This window comes from Manis javanica, chromosome 11, assembly GCF_040802235.1.
Source record: "Manis javanica isolate MJ-LG chromosome 11, MJ_LKY, whole genome shotgun sequence".
Lineage (NCBI taxonomy): Eukaryota > Metazoa > Chordata > Mammalia > Pholidota > Manidae > Manis > Manis javanica.
The window spans coordinates 3,298,518-3,317,968 of NC_133166.1; the positions used below are offsets into that span (position 1 = coordinate 3,298,518).

Genomic DNA, 19,451 nt, shown 5'->3' on the forward strand with positions numbered 1-19,451 from the left:
ATTTTATTTCCTTTTCTACACAACTTTCACCTTCTAACATGTTGTATCACTAATTTGTGTTATTCTGTTTCAACCTGCTGAGAATTTATAATCTAAAAATACTATGATTGATAAGGTTAGACTTTATCAATTTTGATACCCACTTTTCATATCAACATTTGAATCTTTTCGTTCTGAGCATCTATGAGGTGTTTATGTAAGTTGATTACAATGAAGCCATAAATGTCTATAAATTCATAATGTATAGGAGTCACATTTTCTGACTGCAGTGCAATTTAAAATTCATATTATTTGAAAGATAAAACTACATCTCTTAGCTTGAACATTAAAAACGTAATCCTAAATTATTCTTAGTTAATAAGAAATAAAAAATTTAACTCAAAATTATTTATATGATGTTTCACAGTAGGAAGGTTAATAGTGCTGCTGGGCGGCTGCATCTGGGCAGGTTTTCTCTGCTCACTCGGTGACGACTCAACCTAGAAAGGTGATGTTTCTTGGCTCTGATTGAGAAAGAATACTCAACCAGGACAAGTGTAGTAAGGAAGAGATTCATTAACGCAAGAGTAGAATCAAATGGGAGCAGCCTTGCAGGCAGTAGAGAGCAAGGAAGAACAGAGGGAGTAAAGTTCATTAAAGTCTTGCTCGGCATAGGGCAAATCCCTTGTCCACTCCTAAAGCCTAGATCACCTGGCATCCAGGAATCAGAGCCATAGGATCTTAAAGGTACTTTGATGTGTATGTTTTGGGGGGGAAGAGTTTTCTCTTAGAAAAATCTTCAAAAGTGTTTTTAAATATACATCTCATAAAACTCAAAGATTCAGTATTCCAGGATCATTTCAGGCTTGTACATCAAGTCAGGATCTCAAATTGATGAGGCAAGGGTGGCCTAAATAACCCCCTATCTACTAGGTAAATTGAATTATTCTTTGAAATCCACCACTAAGACAAAAATTGGGAGCTCAGTCCAATATGAAAACAACACTTTTCTCTCACACTGGATGCGTACAAAATACTGGATGAATATTCTTCAAACAAAGCAGGATGAAAAAGGAAACAACATCTGGGAGAATATAGTTTAACAACATAGAGGCAAGCTACATCCAGGATTATCTTGTGAAAAAAAAGCCATTCACAAACCAAAGTTTGTTAAACTCTGCAACTTATTACCAAGGATATTTTTTTCTTTGTTGAGCTGCTCTGTTTACAGGACAGCTGTACCCTATTACAGTTTTTCTCTCTAAATGATACTATCATGTGATAAACTGTTTATTTCATGACAGAGTTATTCTTTCTGCAAATAGGACTGTGCCAATATGTTTGAGAAAATTTAGCTAGTACTGCCAAAATTACACTGTCCTCTATTCATGGAGAATGTCTGCCAGCAAATATACCTCTCAACAGCCCCTCATGTTTTTCTTAATGCCTTCTTTAGTATAATAATGGACTCTATTTGTTCAACTCTGATAAAAGTGTTATTCTTAGAATGGTGATGCATAATGTGAGCTACGGCGTTGGACTATCTAGTTTCAAATGTGAGGCTGTTCTTTAATCGGTGGAGGGACCATGAGCCAGGTACTGAATCTCTGTGTCCCAGTTCCATCAACTATAAAATTCTTCTTTCAGATACATTTATTAAGGCACTGTTGTAGGTGCTGGGGATACATTAAAACAAAGTAAAAATCCTGTGTTCATAAAGCTCACACGATGAGGAGTAAGGGGCAGAGAGGAAACAGAAGACACAAGTCAAATATACAAAATGTTAGGTGGAATTACCTGTAAAGGAAACAAACATGGAAAAGCATTTAGTTCAGTAATTTATTTTTAAAAGCCTTAAGAAACCTACAGAAATAAGGATAAAGGCAATGATTTTTAAATATACACAGAACTTCAGCAAAAGCAGTTTACTGACCCTTGTAGACACAACAGAAAAATAAGAAAAATATACAAATAGAAAATAACAGAAAAAACAGAAAATATAGATATAGAAAAAATAGAAAAATAATTTTTAAAAATTGTAAAATCTTCAGTCTGCAACCACTGAAGAGGTATTTCTTCTTGGAGATGTTTACATTGTTGAATTTTAACATTTCAGTCAAAAGCATGGCAAGATGAGTCTTGATATTTCCCAGGTACCAAGAACACATTCATCTCAGGTTTCAACAACAAAAGAATTCTCAAAGGTTAAACTTATAAGTGAATGCAAAAACTCCAAAAAAGGTACATAGAAAATGACAGAAATGCTCATTATATTTATAAGACATGCATATACATACATCATTACAGATCTAGAAGAACACGTACTAAATAACTGAAGGCATTTCTATTTCTCTGAGTTTTTTCATATTTTTTGTATCTCTCCAATATTAACATATATCATTCTAAATCCAAAACTGTGAAGAGCTAGTTTTTCCTAAACTATTGTGTTTGTCAGTTAAATCAACATAAGAGGAATTTACAAAATGCAAGTGAATATTCTTTAAGAAAAAAAAACATTGTACATTGTGCATCTGTAAGAATGTAACACTAGGTGATAATGGCCAGGATGTATTAGTATTGCCTTAAATGCTTTACATCTATTATCTGATTAAATCTCTAAAATAACTATGCAGACCTGGAATTACTATTTATTTTGCCCAGTTTAGGAAACTCAGGCTTAAATTTCAGGAGTAATTAAGGGTGATAGAAATAAATTAATGGAAGGTCTAGAATTTAAATCCTGGAATACTTGGATCCAAAGTGCCTGTCATCACCCTACTATTTCTCCACTATATAATAAATGAAACAATTTTCTGAAGGTGTTACAGTACTAAAAATGAAGCTTTTACCTTAATACAATTCTATGAAGTTAAACTATGTGTGAGATGTTGCATGACATACTTTAAAAGACGACAATTCTGGTTTTTTTTCTTTTGAGCATCAATTGCCTTTTAAAACACATCTATGTAGACCATATTTTTAACACATATTTCATGGATTCCAATTATAGTGTAGGTTTGTAAAGGCAAATTCCTGGAAAGTCCAAGAACTTACTGGTCAAGTAAAGGATGACTTCATAGAAAAACAAATTAAAGGATTCAATGTTTGTGGAGAAAAAACAAGGAAATAGAGCAAAGGAAAGAAACAATGTCTTAAAAGTTTAGCATCACTGTTTTCTTAATGGCCTGGAGTTCTCTCTCTTCTGCATGATTCTAATGAGAGCAATTTTCACTTCTTTGTTTCTAAGACTGTAAATGAGTGGATTCAGCATGGGGATCACAATTGTGTAAAACACAGAAGCTACTTGATCCTTTCCCAAAGAGTAGGACTTACTTGGTTTTAAATAAGTGAACATTGTAGTCCCATAAAAGATGGTGACTCCCAGGAGATGGGAGGCACAAGTAGAGAAGGCTTTCCTCTTCCCTGCATTGGAAGTAATTTTCAGGATAGTAGACAGAATGGACACATAGGACACAGACATTGTGATAAGAGACGCCATTAGAGTGGAACCAGCACCAATGAATATCATCATTTGGACGTCATGTGTGTCAGTGCAAGACAGGGCTAAAACTGGGGATACGTCACAGAAAAAGTGATGGACTAAATTGGAGTGACAGAAATGCAATCTGCTCACATAAAGCACATTGACTGTGGCATTCATAAATCCAATGAAGTAGGACCCCAAGATGAGGGAGCAGCAGAGCCTTGTGGACATAACGATTGGGTAGTGGAGGGGGTTGCAGATGGCTACGTAGCGATCATAGGCCATTGAGGAGAGAAGAAAACATTCAGTGGCGCCCAAGAAGACAAAAAAGTACATCTGGGTGAAGCAGCTCACATAGGAAACATACTTGGCGGAAGCCAGTAAGTTCTCTAAGGTTTTAGGTGTGATGGTGTTTGAATAAGTGAGGTCGAGAAAGGACAGGTGACTGAGGAAAAAGTACATGGGGGTGTGAAGCCGAACGTCCAGGCGGATCGCCAGGAACATGCCTGCGTTCCCCAGCACTGTGAGCAGGTACATCAGCAGGAACAGCAGGAAGAGGACCAGCTGCACCTCCGGGGAGTCCGTCAGCCCCAGAAGGATGAAGTCTGCCACCTGCGTGGTGTTCCTTCCGCCCATAGTGGTAACTGCTCTGAACTGCTGAGAAGTCAGCGTTGATACTTAGGAGCAGTGACTTCTGAGAGGCTTGTGTCTGTATGAATAACATGGCACACTTACATCAGTGTCATGTTGCTAGAAAGTAATAATAATGAGTGATTTAAAGAATATGACTGATAAAAAAATCTTAATTTCATGGCCAAATATAGAAATGTGCATAAACTGACACTTAATATGACATAATAATAGCTTACATATGGCATAATTAGAATGAACCTGACCCTGTTGTAAATGCTTCCTTTTAGTAATGTATTTAGTTCACATGAGAATATAATGCCATAGATGTCACCATTAACCATGTTATTTAGATGAAAAAAGGGTCCAGTTTAAGAAACTAATCCAGAGTCAGAACTATTAAATGCTGGCCATGAATCTACCAAGATAGATAGGCTCCAGAAAGCATTTTCATAACGTATTCCTTTTTACATACAAGTTCAGTAAATGTGAGAAAATATGCTATCGATATAATAAACAAAGAGAGGAAAACAATTTTAGGGCATTATTTACCTACCTTTTGTTTCCAGTATACATGGTACTTAATATACATAACAAAGAAATTTCAAGCTAGGTGACTTTACAAGGATGTATTCAAAGTATGGACCATATAAATTAATATTAATTGCAAAGCATAAGATGTTTTCCTTTCTTGACCACTCAAAATCAAATATCTTCCTAATACTGTATTTCTAAAATATGAACATTAATTGTAGTCCCCAATTCCATCAACTCTATTTCTGATTCCACAAATCCTGGCATTACTGCTGGTATGGTCTAAATGATATGGGTATGCATACTTCTGGTATGATAATGTCCCATTTTATTTTACCTTAACTTAAAGCCATCTTGACTTGAGAGTAATACTTACTGTGAGCCAGAGTTGGTGGGGAAAAAAACCTCAATTCAATATTATTTGTCTAGAAAATTATCAATCTCAAATATTGCTCACAAATTAAATTTGAAAACCGTTTTGAGTCTCAAATTTCTGTAGTATAAAATTTGTTTTCCTTGGAAGAAGTTCTGTTTAATTTTTAGTGTGTTCATTCTGTTTTATTCTGAGGTAAAAAGAAATCAACCTGGAACTTTTGTTCAGGTTCTGGTCAAATAGAAAATTTGATCTAAAAGAATGTCAGGGAGTTCCTGTGAATATAAGTGGAGTGGAGTATCCTTGCCTCTCACACTGGTCATTCCAGGGCCCCTCATGTACTGAGGATTGACGATCATGCAAAGTTTGATCTTCCATGGGGACCAGTTTCCAAGGAAGATGGATTGGCCTGTTTTGCTTGTTATGGTTCCAAGGACACAAGTTCAAGGACTAATTGCAGCTCCCTTAGGTTTCCAGGAACTTGTTGCCTTTTCCCTTAGAGGCCACACGGTGGAGAGCCTGGGGGTTTGTCCTCCTTTGTGATTTTTGACTAGAATGGTGGAGAAGCTATTTCTGGAGAAGTACCTCCTTACTCTGACTGAAACCATCGGGAATGGAATGATCCATTTTTTTTTTTTACAATGAAACACTTTTATTTCTAAAAGGGGAAAGTTGTAGAAGTAAACATGTCCATTAGGAGAAAATTAGAATATAACAAAACTCAAAGAACAAAATGAAAACAAATCAAAACTTGTAACATTTTGATGTATCTCTCCTGATTATTTATTTTGTTCATATAATGCTTGTGTGTGTACCTACAGATTTGCATAATTATTAAAATTATGTCATATATACAGTATCTAATCCTCATTTCATGACGGCGGGTAAAATTGCAATATTTGCAGCATCTCTCGCCTGGGCTTATTGCAGCTCCATATCAATACGCACTTCAAGGAGTGGAGAGAAATAGTCCCTCTCCGTATCAGTAGGTGATTACAAAGCAGGTGGAGAGTGAGCCCGCAGCAGGATGGGAGAGGTTTGCTGGGGCCTTAGCAGCCCAGTCGCAAGAGACACGGTCGAGCAGGAGTAGACAACCGCTTGTCAGCAATAAATGGGTTTCTTCCACTTTACTTCTCCCTTTGATTGATTTCAGCATCAAAGGTTTATTTGCCCCAGGCTGGGAACATATTTTCCCCCTGTGGTTACAATGACTAAATGATCTTTCTGTTCTCCTTTTATAGATTAAAAAGAATAAGATAAAATACAGAACAAGCACACGAAAAGAGTCAGCCCGTTGCACACGCATGGCTCTATGGGTGGATGAGGTGACGGCCAGAGCAAACCGAGGAGCCTGCACCACGTTTTCCTTGTAATGCCTCAAAAGATCTACTTATCATTTGATGAACTTTTCTGGGGGAAGCTAGTGATGGGGCTCCTGTCAATGCTTATACTGAAATTATGGTTTTTATCAAATGCTAATATAACAAGGGTCATGGTATTTCAATAAATTGTAGTCTATTTATTTAGACTACTTAGACTAAATATTTAGTCTATTCTCCAGTAATGGGATCTCCACCATTCTAGCCAAAAATTTAGGGCCTCACAAAGGAGGACAACACCCCCAGGCTCTCCATCGGGTGGCCTTTAAGGGAAAAGGCAACCAGTTCCTGAAAACGTATGGGGGCTGCAATTAATTCTTGAACCTGTGTCCTTGGAAACATGCCAAGCAAAACAGGCCAAGCCATCTCATTCCTTGGAAACTGGTCCCGGGGATGACTAAATGTTGCATGATCATCAACTCCCAGAACATAAGGGCCCTGGAATTACCAGCATGAAAGGCATGGTTATTCCACTCCACTTATGTTCACAGCAGCTCCCTGACATTCTTTTGGATCAAATGTTCCATTTGACCAAGACCTATAAAAGTGTTCTGGGTTGATTTCTTTTTACCTCAGAATAAAACAACATGAATGTCCTATAATTCAAACAGAAGTTCTCTCAAGGAAAACTACAGAAGGTTTAGACTCAAATGGTTTTCAAATTTAATTTGTGAGCAAAATGTGAGGTTGACAAATTTCTAGACAGATAATATTGGAATAGGGATTTTTTCCTATCAAATCTGGCTCACAGTAAGTATTATTCTCAAGACAAGAGGGCTTTGATCAAGATCAAATAAAATGCATATCTTATAAGAAGATTATACATATCCTTATCTTTTACACCTTATCAGGAATAAAGCCAGGGTTTGTGGACCAGAAATAGAGAGTTGATGGAATCAGGATCTACAAGTAATGTGCATATTATAAAATACAGTATTTGAAAGACATGATTTTGAATGGCCAAGTTGGGAAAATATCATATCTTACGAAATTGATATTAATATGTGGCCCATAGTATTGATACACTCTAGTAAACTCATATAACTTGAAATTTATTTGCCATGTATATTAACTGTCATGTATATTGGAAACAAAATGATGAGAAATAATGCACTATCATTGTTTACTTTATCTCTAGCATATTTTCTCACATTTGCTGAACTTAAAGGTAAATAGGATGACAGTATTATGAAAATGCTTTCAGGAGTCAATATATCTTGGTAGAATCACAGCCAAGATTTAATACAACATTATTATCACTTTCTAACAACATGACATTAAACTAAATATGTCGTGTCATTCATACAGATGAAAGCCTATCTGAAGTCATTGCTGCTAAGTATCAACGCTGACTTCTCAGCAGTTCAGAGCAGTCACCACTATGGGCGGAAGGAACACCACGCAGGTGGCAGACTTCATCCTTCTGGGGCTGACGGACTCCCCGGAGGTGCAGCTGGTCCTCTTCCTGCTGTTCCTGCTGATGTACCTGCTCACAGTGCTGGGGAACGCAGGCATGGTGCTGGGGATCCGCCTGGACGTCCGGCTTCACACCCCCATGTACTTTTTCCTCAGTCACCTGTCCTTTCTCGACCTCATTTACTCAACCGTCATCACACCTAAAACCTTGGAGAACTTACTGGCTTCCACCAAGTATATTTCCTTCATGAGCTGCTTCACCCAGATGTACTTTTTTGTCTTCTTGGTTGCCAGTGAATGTTTTCTTCTCTCCTCAATGGCCTATGATCGCTACGTAGCCATCTGCAACCCCCTCCACTACCCCGTCGTTATGTCCACAAGGCTCTGCTGCTCCCTCATCTTGGGGTCCTACTTCATTGGATTCATGAATGCCACAGTCAATGTGCTTTATGTGAGCAGATTGCATTTCTGTGACTCCAATGTAATCCATCACTTTTTCTGTGACACATCCCCAATTGCAGCCTGTTTTGCACTGACACACATGACATGGATATGATGATATTCATTGGTGCTGGTTCCACTCTAATGGTGTCTCTTATCACAATATCTGTGTCCTATGTGTCCATCCTGTCTACTATCCTGAAAATTACTTCCACTTCAGGGAAGCGGAAAGTCTTCTCTACTTGTGTGTCGCATCTCCTGGGAGTCACCATCTTTTATGGCACTTTGATGTTCGCTTACTTAAAACCAATTAAGTCCTACTCTTTGGGAAAGGATCAAGTAGCTTCTGTGTTTTACAAAAATCGTTTTTCCCCATGCTGAATCCACTCATTTACAGTCTTAGGAACAAAGAAGTGAAAATTGCTTTCATTAGAATCATATGGAAGAAAGAGGCCTCCAGGCCATTAAAGTAATAGTGATGCTAAGCTTGTAAGACATTTTTTTCTTCTCTTTGATATAATTCCTTGTTTTCTCACCAAAAGCAATTGAATCCTTTAATTTGTTTTCCTGTTGAGTCATCCTTTACTGAATATGATCTTGGACATTTCTAGGAATACGTCTTTACAAAATCTACACTGTAATCGGAATCCATGAAATTATGTTTTAAACATACAGTCTAAATATATGTTTTTAAGGGCAAATGACTCTCAAAATAAAAGTATTAATTGTCATGTTAATTAATACTCACACATATTCTAATTTCTGGGAATTTAAGCAAATAAACTTCATTTTAGCAAAATAATAACAATTTCAGAAATTGGTTCATTTATTTTTTAGAGAAAAAAATGGCAGAGTGAAGACAAGCACTTGCTTTGGTTCCAAACATTCCAGGATTCAGGTTCTAGGTCTGCTACCTTTTTAGCTGTAAAACCCTTAATAACTTCTGAAATTTAAGCCTGAGTTTTCTCAATTGCACAAAATAAATAGTAATTCCAGGTCCACAGAATGATTGTAAAGATTAAATCAAATAATGGATCTAAATAAAGCATTTGAGGCACTACTAATAAATACTGGCCAAAATCATTAGAAGATTTATATTTCTGCAAAATTTTTAATGCACAAGATTTTTTCTTAAAGACTATCACTTGCCTTTTGTAAATTCTTTTTGATATTTGTATATGACAAAGATCAATTTAATTGACAAATGCACAATGATTATATTTTAAAGAATATTCACTTGCATTTTATAAATTGGTATGGTCATTTGGACATGTGCAAGATTAATTTGATTGATGAATGCACAATACTTCTGGATAATGTAGCACTTAATAATTTCAGATTTAGAATGGTATTTGTTAGTATTGGAGACACCTGGAAAATGTTGAAAAAATTAAGGATTAGAAATGCCTTCACAGTAACTAGTGATTTAGTATATGTTCTTCCAGACCTATAATGATATGTGTATGTTCATGTCTTACAAATATAAGGAGCATTTATTTTCTATGTGAGTTTTTGCAGCTCTCTGCATACACTTACAAGTTAATGCAAATTTGATAATTCCTTTCTTGTTAAAACCTGAGGTGAATGTGTTCTTGGTACATGGGAAATACCAGGATCCATCTTGCCATGCTTTGTACCTGAAATGTTGTAAATTCATCAATTTAAAAATTTCTATAGAGAAATATCTCTTTGGTGGTTACCAACTAAATATTTTACAACCTTGTTTTTCCATTGGATCAACAAGCTTCAGTAAAACTGCTTTTGTTGAAATTCTATATATGTTTAAAAATTATTGCCTTTTTCCTAATTTCTATGGGTTTGTTACAGCCATTACAAATAAATGCTTGAAATATATGCTTGACTCATTTCTTCCAAAATTTTTAACAAAGATGAGTTTTAAAACTAAGACTTAACAATGAATTCAGATTTCATGGCAACTTGTAAACTTTAGTCAAGTAAATGCTAGTATTCCCCTTAAAATTTTTCCTCTATAATCTGGAATTGCAGTTTCAATTTTCTCTGCTTTTTAAATTTGTTAAAGAACATATTTTTCTGCTTTCCAAGTCTTTGATTTTTGTTTGTTTGATCTTTTGTAACCAGTTAGATTTCTTCAAGCAATGATGCAATAAAATTTATATTTTTAAAATATTGGTTTTTTCTTTGCAAAACTATATCTGACTATTCTTTAAATACTTTTTAAATATTTAAAGTGCAAAAGTGCAAATTCTCCTTTAGGAGTTAAAAGTTTAGAGTTTTCCACTAATTCAAAACTGTCAATAAAGACTCATTTCTTTTAAGAATGGATTATTTTCTACCTCATGTATTTTTAAATTTCCCTGATCATATGTCAATGTCATTTTAAAATACTATGAATTATTTTTCCTTTGGTGTCCATATTATTTAGTGTCTATATAGCTAATGCTACTTGTTGGTGCTAGAATTTAAAGTAAATATTTGATCAATATTTATTGTCTAATAATGCTTTTTTTTCCTCATATCTTCTTGTATACACATTGTGTCATTTTAAGCATTTTCAGACTCTTCATTTTTTCATTTTCAGTCATCTTTATGACTATGATTTCAGCTTGCTTTCATTCATGTCTATTTCTATGATAGGAAATATATTATTTTGGTTAATGCTGGCAAAGATAGTCAACAGATCCATGAATTTAAGGAAATAGTGAGGTAAATGGTAATTAAATTAATCAAATTCTATTTACAGTAAGACAAGGCAAATAAAATTAACTTATAATTATATTAAGTTAATCTATATACTTCATACTGTATTTTAGATATAATCTAGGGTCAATATGAAAGGTGTGAACTACTTGCTTTTGGCCTGTAATTTCCCTATTATATTACTGAGTATAATATTTCATGTATGATGTGGTCTGTTGTAATTTAGGATATACACTTCTTGATTATGGTGCAAAACCCAAGTGCCCTTTCATATAAACATGAAAATAAATTTAGACTAGAATAGAGTATGACTAAAATATGAACAGCCATGTTTATTTCCAAACAATTGATAGATATGGTAATGCCATATTTTATAGGGTGCTTACCAAGTTCCAGGCAATATTCAAAGGGCTTTAGATATATAATAAACATAGTTTATCTTCACGAGATAACATTAATGTAGTACTAGAGATGCCTACATGATAATCCCACATCATGGAAAGTAATCTTTCTCCTTCTTCAGACAGACATGGTCCTGGATTTCTCCCTCTATCACACATGCCTCATATCCAGCCAATCGGCATGCTGTGCTAAACACAGAATCTGTTCGGAGTCTGACTACTTCTCAGCTCTTTCTCTGCTGCCACCCTGGCCCTGGATCCATCATCTCAGTCTTAAAATTTAGCGCTGCAGTTCCCTAGCTTGTCTCTCTGTGTGACCTTGTCCCTCTGACTCTAATTTCAGTGGAAGAGCTGGAGTGCTGCTGGCATGCAGTGTGCTGGAGCCTGTCACTTTCTTCACACATCCTGCAAGACTTCTCAGGACACTATGAATAAAAGCTGAGCCTTTAGCAGAGTTCACTGGTCCCAAACAACCTCACATTTGAAACTAGTTACTCCAACTCTAGAGTTCACATTCTTCATCATCATTCTAAGAATACTACTATTATTACAGTTGAAAAAATAGAATCCCTTATTATATTAAAGAAGGCATTAAGAAAAACACTAAGGGCTTTTGAAACATTTGCTGGTAGACATTTTCCAAAGTTGCTGACAGAGGACAGTCTGATCTTGGCAATACAAGCTAAATTTTCTCAAACATATAGGTGCAGTGCTACTTACAGAGAGAATAACTCTATAAAAAAGAAAACAATTTATCAGATGCTGGTATTGCTCTGGAGAGAAAATCTTTAATAGTTGGGGTACAGGCTATCCTGTAAACAGAGCAGTTCAACAAATAATAAAATATTCTTGGTTATAAGTTGCAGAGTTTAGGTAACTTATGTTTGTGAATGGCTCTTTTTTCACAAGGTAATCCTGGTACCCAGGTTGCTTTAGGTTGTTGAATTGTTTTCTCCCAGATGTTTTTCTCTTTTGCATTCTCCATTGCTGAAGAAGATTCATCTAGCACTTTGTGCACATCCACTGTGAAAGAAAGTGGAGGTTTTCATGTTGGAAAAACTATTGCCAAATTTGTCTTACAGATGGTCTTTAAAGAATAATTGAAATTATTTAGTAGATAGGACTATTTCAACCACCCTTATTTCATCAGTTTGAAATGCTGATTTGAATTGTAGAAGCCTAAAATGATTCCAGAATACTGAAAAACTTTTGAGTTTTCTAAGAGATGTATATTAAGGAACACTTTTGATAAAGATATTTCATTCTAAAAGAAAATTCTTCCCCCAAAATAATATACATCAAAGCACCTTTAAGAACATGTGGGTTGGAAACCTTGACTTAGTCTACCACATGAATAGTTATGTGTTTCTGAAAATAAATTTTTCTCTTTTTAGATGAAATTTGCATATACATTCTGGTCTCAAACATTTTCATTTTTGAATAAAAAGTGGAAATCCAAGTTATATAAACTAATAGCAGTGTGTGTATAACTGAATATTGAATATGGATCAGTATAAGCATAATAAGAGGTACAAATATGATACAATTTAAATTTTGTAAAATGCTGCATTGAGGGACTGATTAATGATTTATTGTATAACATGTATAAAAACTTAACAAAACAAAGTCATTTCCTTTTCTATATCTAATGATTGAACAATAATATGACACCCAACATTCTTTTTAGTTTCATTCAATGCTAAAATTTTACCTTCTGATGAAATAGTATCCCTTAAAATATTTTTCATTGCATCCTTTAATCTTTGATCCGGAGAATGGAAGGTTGTGGATACAGGAAGCAAAATTTTGAGTGGGTCCCTAAGAGTAACAGTGAGAAGTGCCACCACCATTTCTACCCCTTGATCCTGGACCCATGGCCCCCAGCTCTGGGAGAAACAGCCCCGTACACTGGATGCTGACTCAGAGCATTACAGCCTGTAGTCATGATCTTTACTTAAATATGTTCAAGAAGAATAAAAAGACTAACAAAGTAAAGCAACCATTTATATCATAACTTCTTGATATTGAGACAATGTACATCATTCTTAAATTGTTTCTGTTTAATGTTTAGTGTAAAAAATAGAACTAGTTGATAAACCAATTTTTCTGACACACTCTTATCATGGCCTCTTTTTACATCTTTGTTCCTCAAACTGTAGAAGATGGGATTTAGCAAGGGAATCACAATGGTGTGAAATACTGACACCATTATGTCATGATCTGAAGCACAATTGGAACTTGATCTCACATACATGAAGAGGATAGTTCTCTGATAAATTGTCTCTCCAGTTAGGTGAGAACCACATGTAGAAAAGTTTTTTTGACTCCCTTCAACAGAATGAATGTTCAGAATGGCCAACAGAATGAAGCCATTGGAGATGAGCACAATCAGGGTAGTGACTGTCTCAGTGGCCCCCACAAAGTAGAAGAGCAGAAGCTGGCTTGTGTGTGTGTCAGAGCAAGAAAAAGCCAGGAGACACGGGATGTCACAGAAGACATGTCTGATTTTATTAGATGCTCAGAAGGAGCAGCTAAATGTGTCCACTGTGAGTACAGAAGCATGCAAGTTGCCACCAACACAGGAAGCAATGATAGGGGACACACAGACTCGGGGAGACATGCTCACTGCATACAGGAGATGGGTGCAGATTGCTACTTAGCATTCATATACCATTGCAGCAAGGAGAAAACCCTCTGCGGATGCACAAGTAACAAGGAGAAGCATCTGTGCTGCACATCCACGGAACCAAATGGTTTTATTCTTTGACACAACATCTGCTGACTATCTGGGGTAATGACTGAGGAGAAGCAGGCACCGATAGGTCAGAGCACACTAAGATAGGCGACAGCACACTGAGAAAAGAGTACATGGTTTTTGGAGTAAGGAATCCCCACTGACCTATAGAGCCAAAGCCAGGTTTCCCTACATAGTAAAGAGGTAGATGGCTAAAAACAGGAAAAATTAAATTATCCGCAATTCAAGTTCGACTGTGAAGCCCTTCAGTATATATATGGTGACTCCAGACACATTCTGCATGTTGACACCTCTTGAGGGAAAATTGAAGATCTTCATAAAGTATATAAAATGTCGGTGCAACTGGTCTTACTATTTTGGTGTGCTTGCATTTTATATTATTTTTTCTTACTTTATAGAGTATAAAAGAAGAACAGAAAGGCCTGTTATTGATGAATTGAGGATTGGATATTGAATATACAGTATAATAATAATTATGCAAATCTATAGGCACACATACAAGCTCTATACTAACAAAAGAAAATGATTGGGAGAAATTCATCAAAATGTTACAAGTCTTGATTTGTTTTCATTTTCTTTGAGTTTTCTTATATTCCAATTTTCTCCTGATGGACATAATTACTCCTATGATAGTATCACCCTTTTAAATATAATATGGTTCATTGTGAAAAATGGATCCACATGGTTTCAGCCACAGAGTAAAGAGATGTTTCCCCAGAAATACCTTCTCCACCATTCCAGTCAAGAACTGAAGGTATCACCAAGGAGGACAAACCCCCCAGCCTCTCCACCGTGTGGCCTCTAAGGGAAGAGGCGACCAGTTCCTGGAATCCTAAAGGAGCTGCAATTAGTCCTTGAACTTGTGTTCTTGGAAGCATGCCATGCAAAACAGGCCAAGCAATGTTCCTGGGAAACAGGTCCCCAATGAGGAGCAGATGTTGCACAATCATCAGCTCCCATGCACGAGGGGTGTGGAATTAAAAGCATAGAAGGCAAGGCTACTGTGCACTTCTTATATTTACAGGTGCTCCTTGAGGTTCTTTTAGATCAGATTTGCCATTTGACCAGGAGCTGAGCAAAAGTTCTAGGTTGATTTCTTTATACCTCAGAATAAAACAAAATGAATATATTACAATTTAAAAAGAACATTTCTCAAAAAAAAAGAAAAACAAGTATTATGCGACAAAAGTTTTGGATTCAAATGGTTTTCAAATGTAATTTGTGAGACATATGTGAGGTTGACAAATTTCTAAACAGGTAATAATGGAATAAGGATTTTTTTCCGACCAAGCCTGACTCACAGTAAGTATTATTATCGAGAGTAGAGGGTTTTAGTTAAGATCAAATAAAATGGGGATGTTATGAGCAGAGTACTTGAATTCATGGAACCAGAAATAGAGTGTTGAAGGAATCAGGTCTACAGGTAATGTTCATATTTTAGAAATGTGGTATTTAGAAGAAATTTAATTTTGAGTGGTCAAGTTGGGAAAACTTCATATCTTTTGAAATTAACAATAACAGGTGGTCCTTAGTTTTAATACATCCTGCTGAATCAACTAGATTGAAATTTCTTTGTCATGCATATTGTTTTATGTATACTGGAAACAAAAGAAAGGTAAATAATACCCCCAAATTGTTGTTCTATCATCGTTTATGTCTGTAGCATCTTTTCTTACATTTGCTGAAATTAAATGTAGAAAGAAATACAGTATTATGAAAATGCTTTCTGAAGTGAATCTGTCTTGGTAAAAACACAACCAACATTTAATAGCTTTGACTCTGGATTGGTTACTTAAACTGGACCTTTTTTCTCATCTACACAATGTGGCTAATGGTGGTCACATATGGCATAATGTTCTCATGTGGAGTAAATGCATTACTCAGGGGAAGCATTTACAAGAGCGTCAAGCTCATTCTAAATATGCCATGTGTTAGCTATTATGATTTATCTAAATGTCAATTTATACCAATTCCTGTATCTGGCCATGAATCTAAAATTTTTCATATACTCTAACCCACTCATTATTATCACTTTCTAAAACACAACACTGAAATTAATATGCCATGTCATTCATACAGGCACAAGCCTCTCAGAAGTCACTGCTCCTAAGTATCAACGCTGACTTCTCAGCAGTTCAGAGCAGTTACCACTATGGGCGGAAGGAACACCACGCAGGTGGCAGACTTCATCCTTCTGGGGCTGACGGACTCCCCGGAGGTGCAGCTGGTCCTCTTCCTGCTGTTCCTGCTGATGTACCTGCTCACAGTGCTGGGGAACGCAGGCATGTTCCTGGTGATCTGCCTGGACGTTCGGCTTCACACCCCCATGTACTTTTTCCTCAGTCACCTGTCCTTTCTCGACCTCATTTACTCAACCGTCATCACACCTAAAACCTTGGAGAACTTACTGGCTTCCACCAAGTATATTTCCTACATGAGCTGCCTCACCCAGATGTACTTTTTTGTCTTCTTGGGCGCCACTGAATGTTTTCTTCTCTCCTCAATGGCCTATGATCGCTACGTAGCCATCTGCAACCCCCTCCGCTACCCCGTCGTTATGTCCCCAAGGCTCTGCTGCTCCCTCATCTTGGGGTGCTACGTCATTGGATTTATGGATTCCACAGTCAATGTGCTTTGCATGAGAAGATTGCATTTCTGCGACTCCAATGTAATCCATCACTTTTTCTGTGATACATCCCCGATTTTAGCCCTATCTTGCACTGACACACATGACATTGAAATCATGATATTTATTGTTGCTGGTTCTACTCTAATGGCGTCTCTTATCACAATATCCATGTCCTATGTGTCCATTCTGTCTACCATCCTGAAAATTACTTCCAATGCAGGGAAGCGGAAAGCCTTTTCTACTTGTGCCTCCCATCTCCTGGGAGTCACCATCTTTTATGGCACTATGATGTTCACTTATTTAAAACCAAGTACGTCCTACTCTTTGGGAAAGGATCAAGTAGCTTCTGTGTTTTACACAATTGTGATCCCCATGCTGAATCCACTCATTTACAGTCTTAGGAACAAAGAAGTGAAAAATGCTCTCATTAGGCTCATGAAGAAGAGACAGGACTCCAGGCCATTAAAATAACAGTGATGCTAACTTTTAGGGATTTTTTTCTTCCCTTTGGTGTATTACCTTGTTCTCTCTCAAAAATAATTGAATCCTTTAATTTGTATTGATTTCTGTTGTATTATTCTTTACTTGACTAAATAAGATCTTGGGCATTTCCAGAAATATGTCTTTACAAACCTACATTGTAATAGGAAACCGTGAAATAGGTGTTAAATATATCATCTAAATATAAGTGTTTCTAAGAGCAACTGAAGTTCAAAATAAGAATATTGATTGTTATGTCCTAAAGTATATCATACAATGTCTCACAAATATTCTAACTCCAGAGAATTTTATTAAACAAAGGAGATTGATTTTTTGGCAGAATAATAGAAGCTTCAAAACTTTTAACTTTTTTTATATAGAGACTAAACAGCAGAGAGAAGACAAGAACTTGCTTTGGATCCAAACATTCCAGGATTTAGATTCGAGATGTGCTCCCTCTTTAGCTGTATAACCCTTAATAACTCCCGAAATTTAAGCCTGAGTTTTCTCAACTGCATAAAATAAATAGTGATTCCAGGTCCACAGAGTTATTTTAAAGATTAAATCAGATAATGGATGCAAAGCATTTAAGGAAATACTAAGAGTGGCCACAATCATTCGAAGACTTACATTCCTACAAAATTATTAATGCACAATCATTTTTCTTAAAGAATATTCATTTGCATAGTGACTCCGTGGCATCTTACTACACTGATGTATAATGACTTCAAGGGCGCATCAGGGGGACTTGATAATATGGGTGAATGTAGTAACCACAATGCTTTCCATGTGAAACCCTCATAAGAGTGTGTATCAATGATACCTTAATAAAATAAAATAAAAGACTCTACACTTGCATTTTGTAAATTCCTTTTGGTTAATACAATTGACAAATGCACAACAGCTAAGGAAAATGCAATAGTTAATAATTTGGGATTTAGAATGGCAGGTGTTAGCATGGAGAGATTTGGTGAAAATTAAAAAATTAAGGAAATAGAAATGCCTTCATAGTTGTAAGTTATTTGCATTTGCCCTGTAATTTCCCTGTTAATAGTAGTATCTTTTATCATGTAAGATGTAATCTAATATAATTTAAGACATACTGTCCATGTTTATAGTGCAAAGCCAAATGCTATTTCATATAAACATGGAAGAAATTAAGATAAGAATAGAGCATGGATGAAATATGAACAGCTGTGGTTGCACCCAAATAACTGATAGGTATGGTTTTTTCTTTTGCAGAGAGCTTACCAAGAGCCAGGCAATATTCGAAGGGCTTTAGCTATATAATTAACATAGTTCATCTTCCCGAGACAATTTTCAGGTAGTATTAGCAATACCCACACATTAACCTCATGTCTCGGAAAGTGATCTTTCTCCTTGTTCAGAAAAACACTGAAGAATTATGCTGGATTTCTCCTCTGTCTCACACACCTGATGTCCAGCCAATCAGCTTGTTGTGCTAAACACAGAATCTGTCTGGAGTCTACTTCTCAGCTCTTTCTCTGCTGCCACCCTGGCCCTGGACCCATCATTTCAGTCTTAGAATTAATGCTGCAGTTTCCTAGCTTGTCTCTCTGTGTGACCTCTCCCCTCCTGACTCCAATCTCAGTGTAAGGGCAGGAGTGGTGCTGGCACGCAGTGTGCTGGGGCCTGTCGCTTTCTGCACACATCCTGCAAGGCTTCTCATCACACTAAGAGTAAAAACCAAACCTTTACAAGAGCCCCCTGGTCCAAAGTGATCTCACCTCCCCCCCCCCCCCGAGCCCTAATAACTCATTCCTTAGTGTCCTGCCAGCCTCACTTTGCTCCCCCACACGGCCTCTGAATTCTTCCTGAACACCTTAGAGCAGATATTGCCTGAGATGTTTTTCACTTTCTCTTTTTCATCCTAAGCCTTCCTTTTTAAAGATAAATGCATGCTGATTTTTCTTAATTTCTTCTGAGAACCATCCTTATGCCATTTTTTAATATTGTACCTATCTCATGTCTTTACATCATTTGTTTCCCTTTACAGGCAATTCCACCTAACATTTTGAATATTTAACTTGTGCCATTTTTTTCTTCTTTGCCCATGTCTCCATCATGTGAGCTCTGTGACACAGGATTTTTGCTTTCACTAATGTTATATCCCCAGTGCCTAGTAGAGTGGCTCAATAAATGTATCTGAAGGATGAATTTTAATGTTGATGAAACTGGGACAAGGAGAGATTCAGTAACTGGTTCCTGGTCCCTCCAAAAGATAAAGAACAGCCTCATATTCAAAACTAG

The 19,451-nt window shown here is 36.4% G+C and overlaps 1 protein-coding gene and 3 pseudogenes across 1 annotated transcript; 2 read left to right on the top strand and 2 right to left on the bottom strand.

The window, feature by feature from the left end:
- Positions 1 to 3,221: 3,221 nt before the first annotated feature.
- On the bottom strand, positions 3,222 to 4,099 carry LOC118971091 (olfactory receptor 8H1-like; annotated as a pseudogene).
- A 3,661-nt stretch (positions 4,100 to 7,760) lies between these two features.
- LOC108385853 (olfactory receptor 8H1-like) lies at positions 7,761 to 8,709 on the top strand (annotated as a pseudogene).
- Positions 8,710 to 13,401: 4,692 nt separating this feature from the next.
- LOC118971092 (olfactory receptor 5T2-like) lies at positions 13,402 to 14,353 on the bottom strand (annotated as a pseudogene).
- Positions 14,354 to 16,223: 1,870 nt separating this feature from the next.
- On the top strand, positions 16,224 to 17,171 carry LOC118971053 (olfactory receptor 8H1-like). Its single transcript, XM_037010930.2, has one exon. It carries the CDS (start codon positions 16,224 to 16,226, stop codon positions 17,169 to 17,171), a length of 948 nt encoding a protein of 315 aa, XP_036866825.2.
- The last annotated feature ends 2,280 nt before the right edge of the window (positions 17,172 to 19,451 follow it).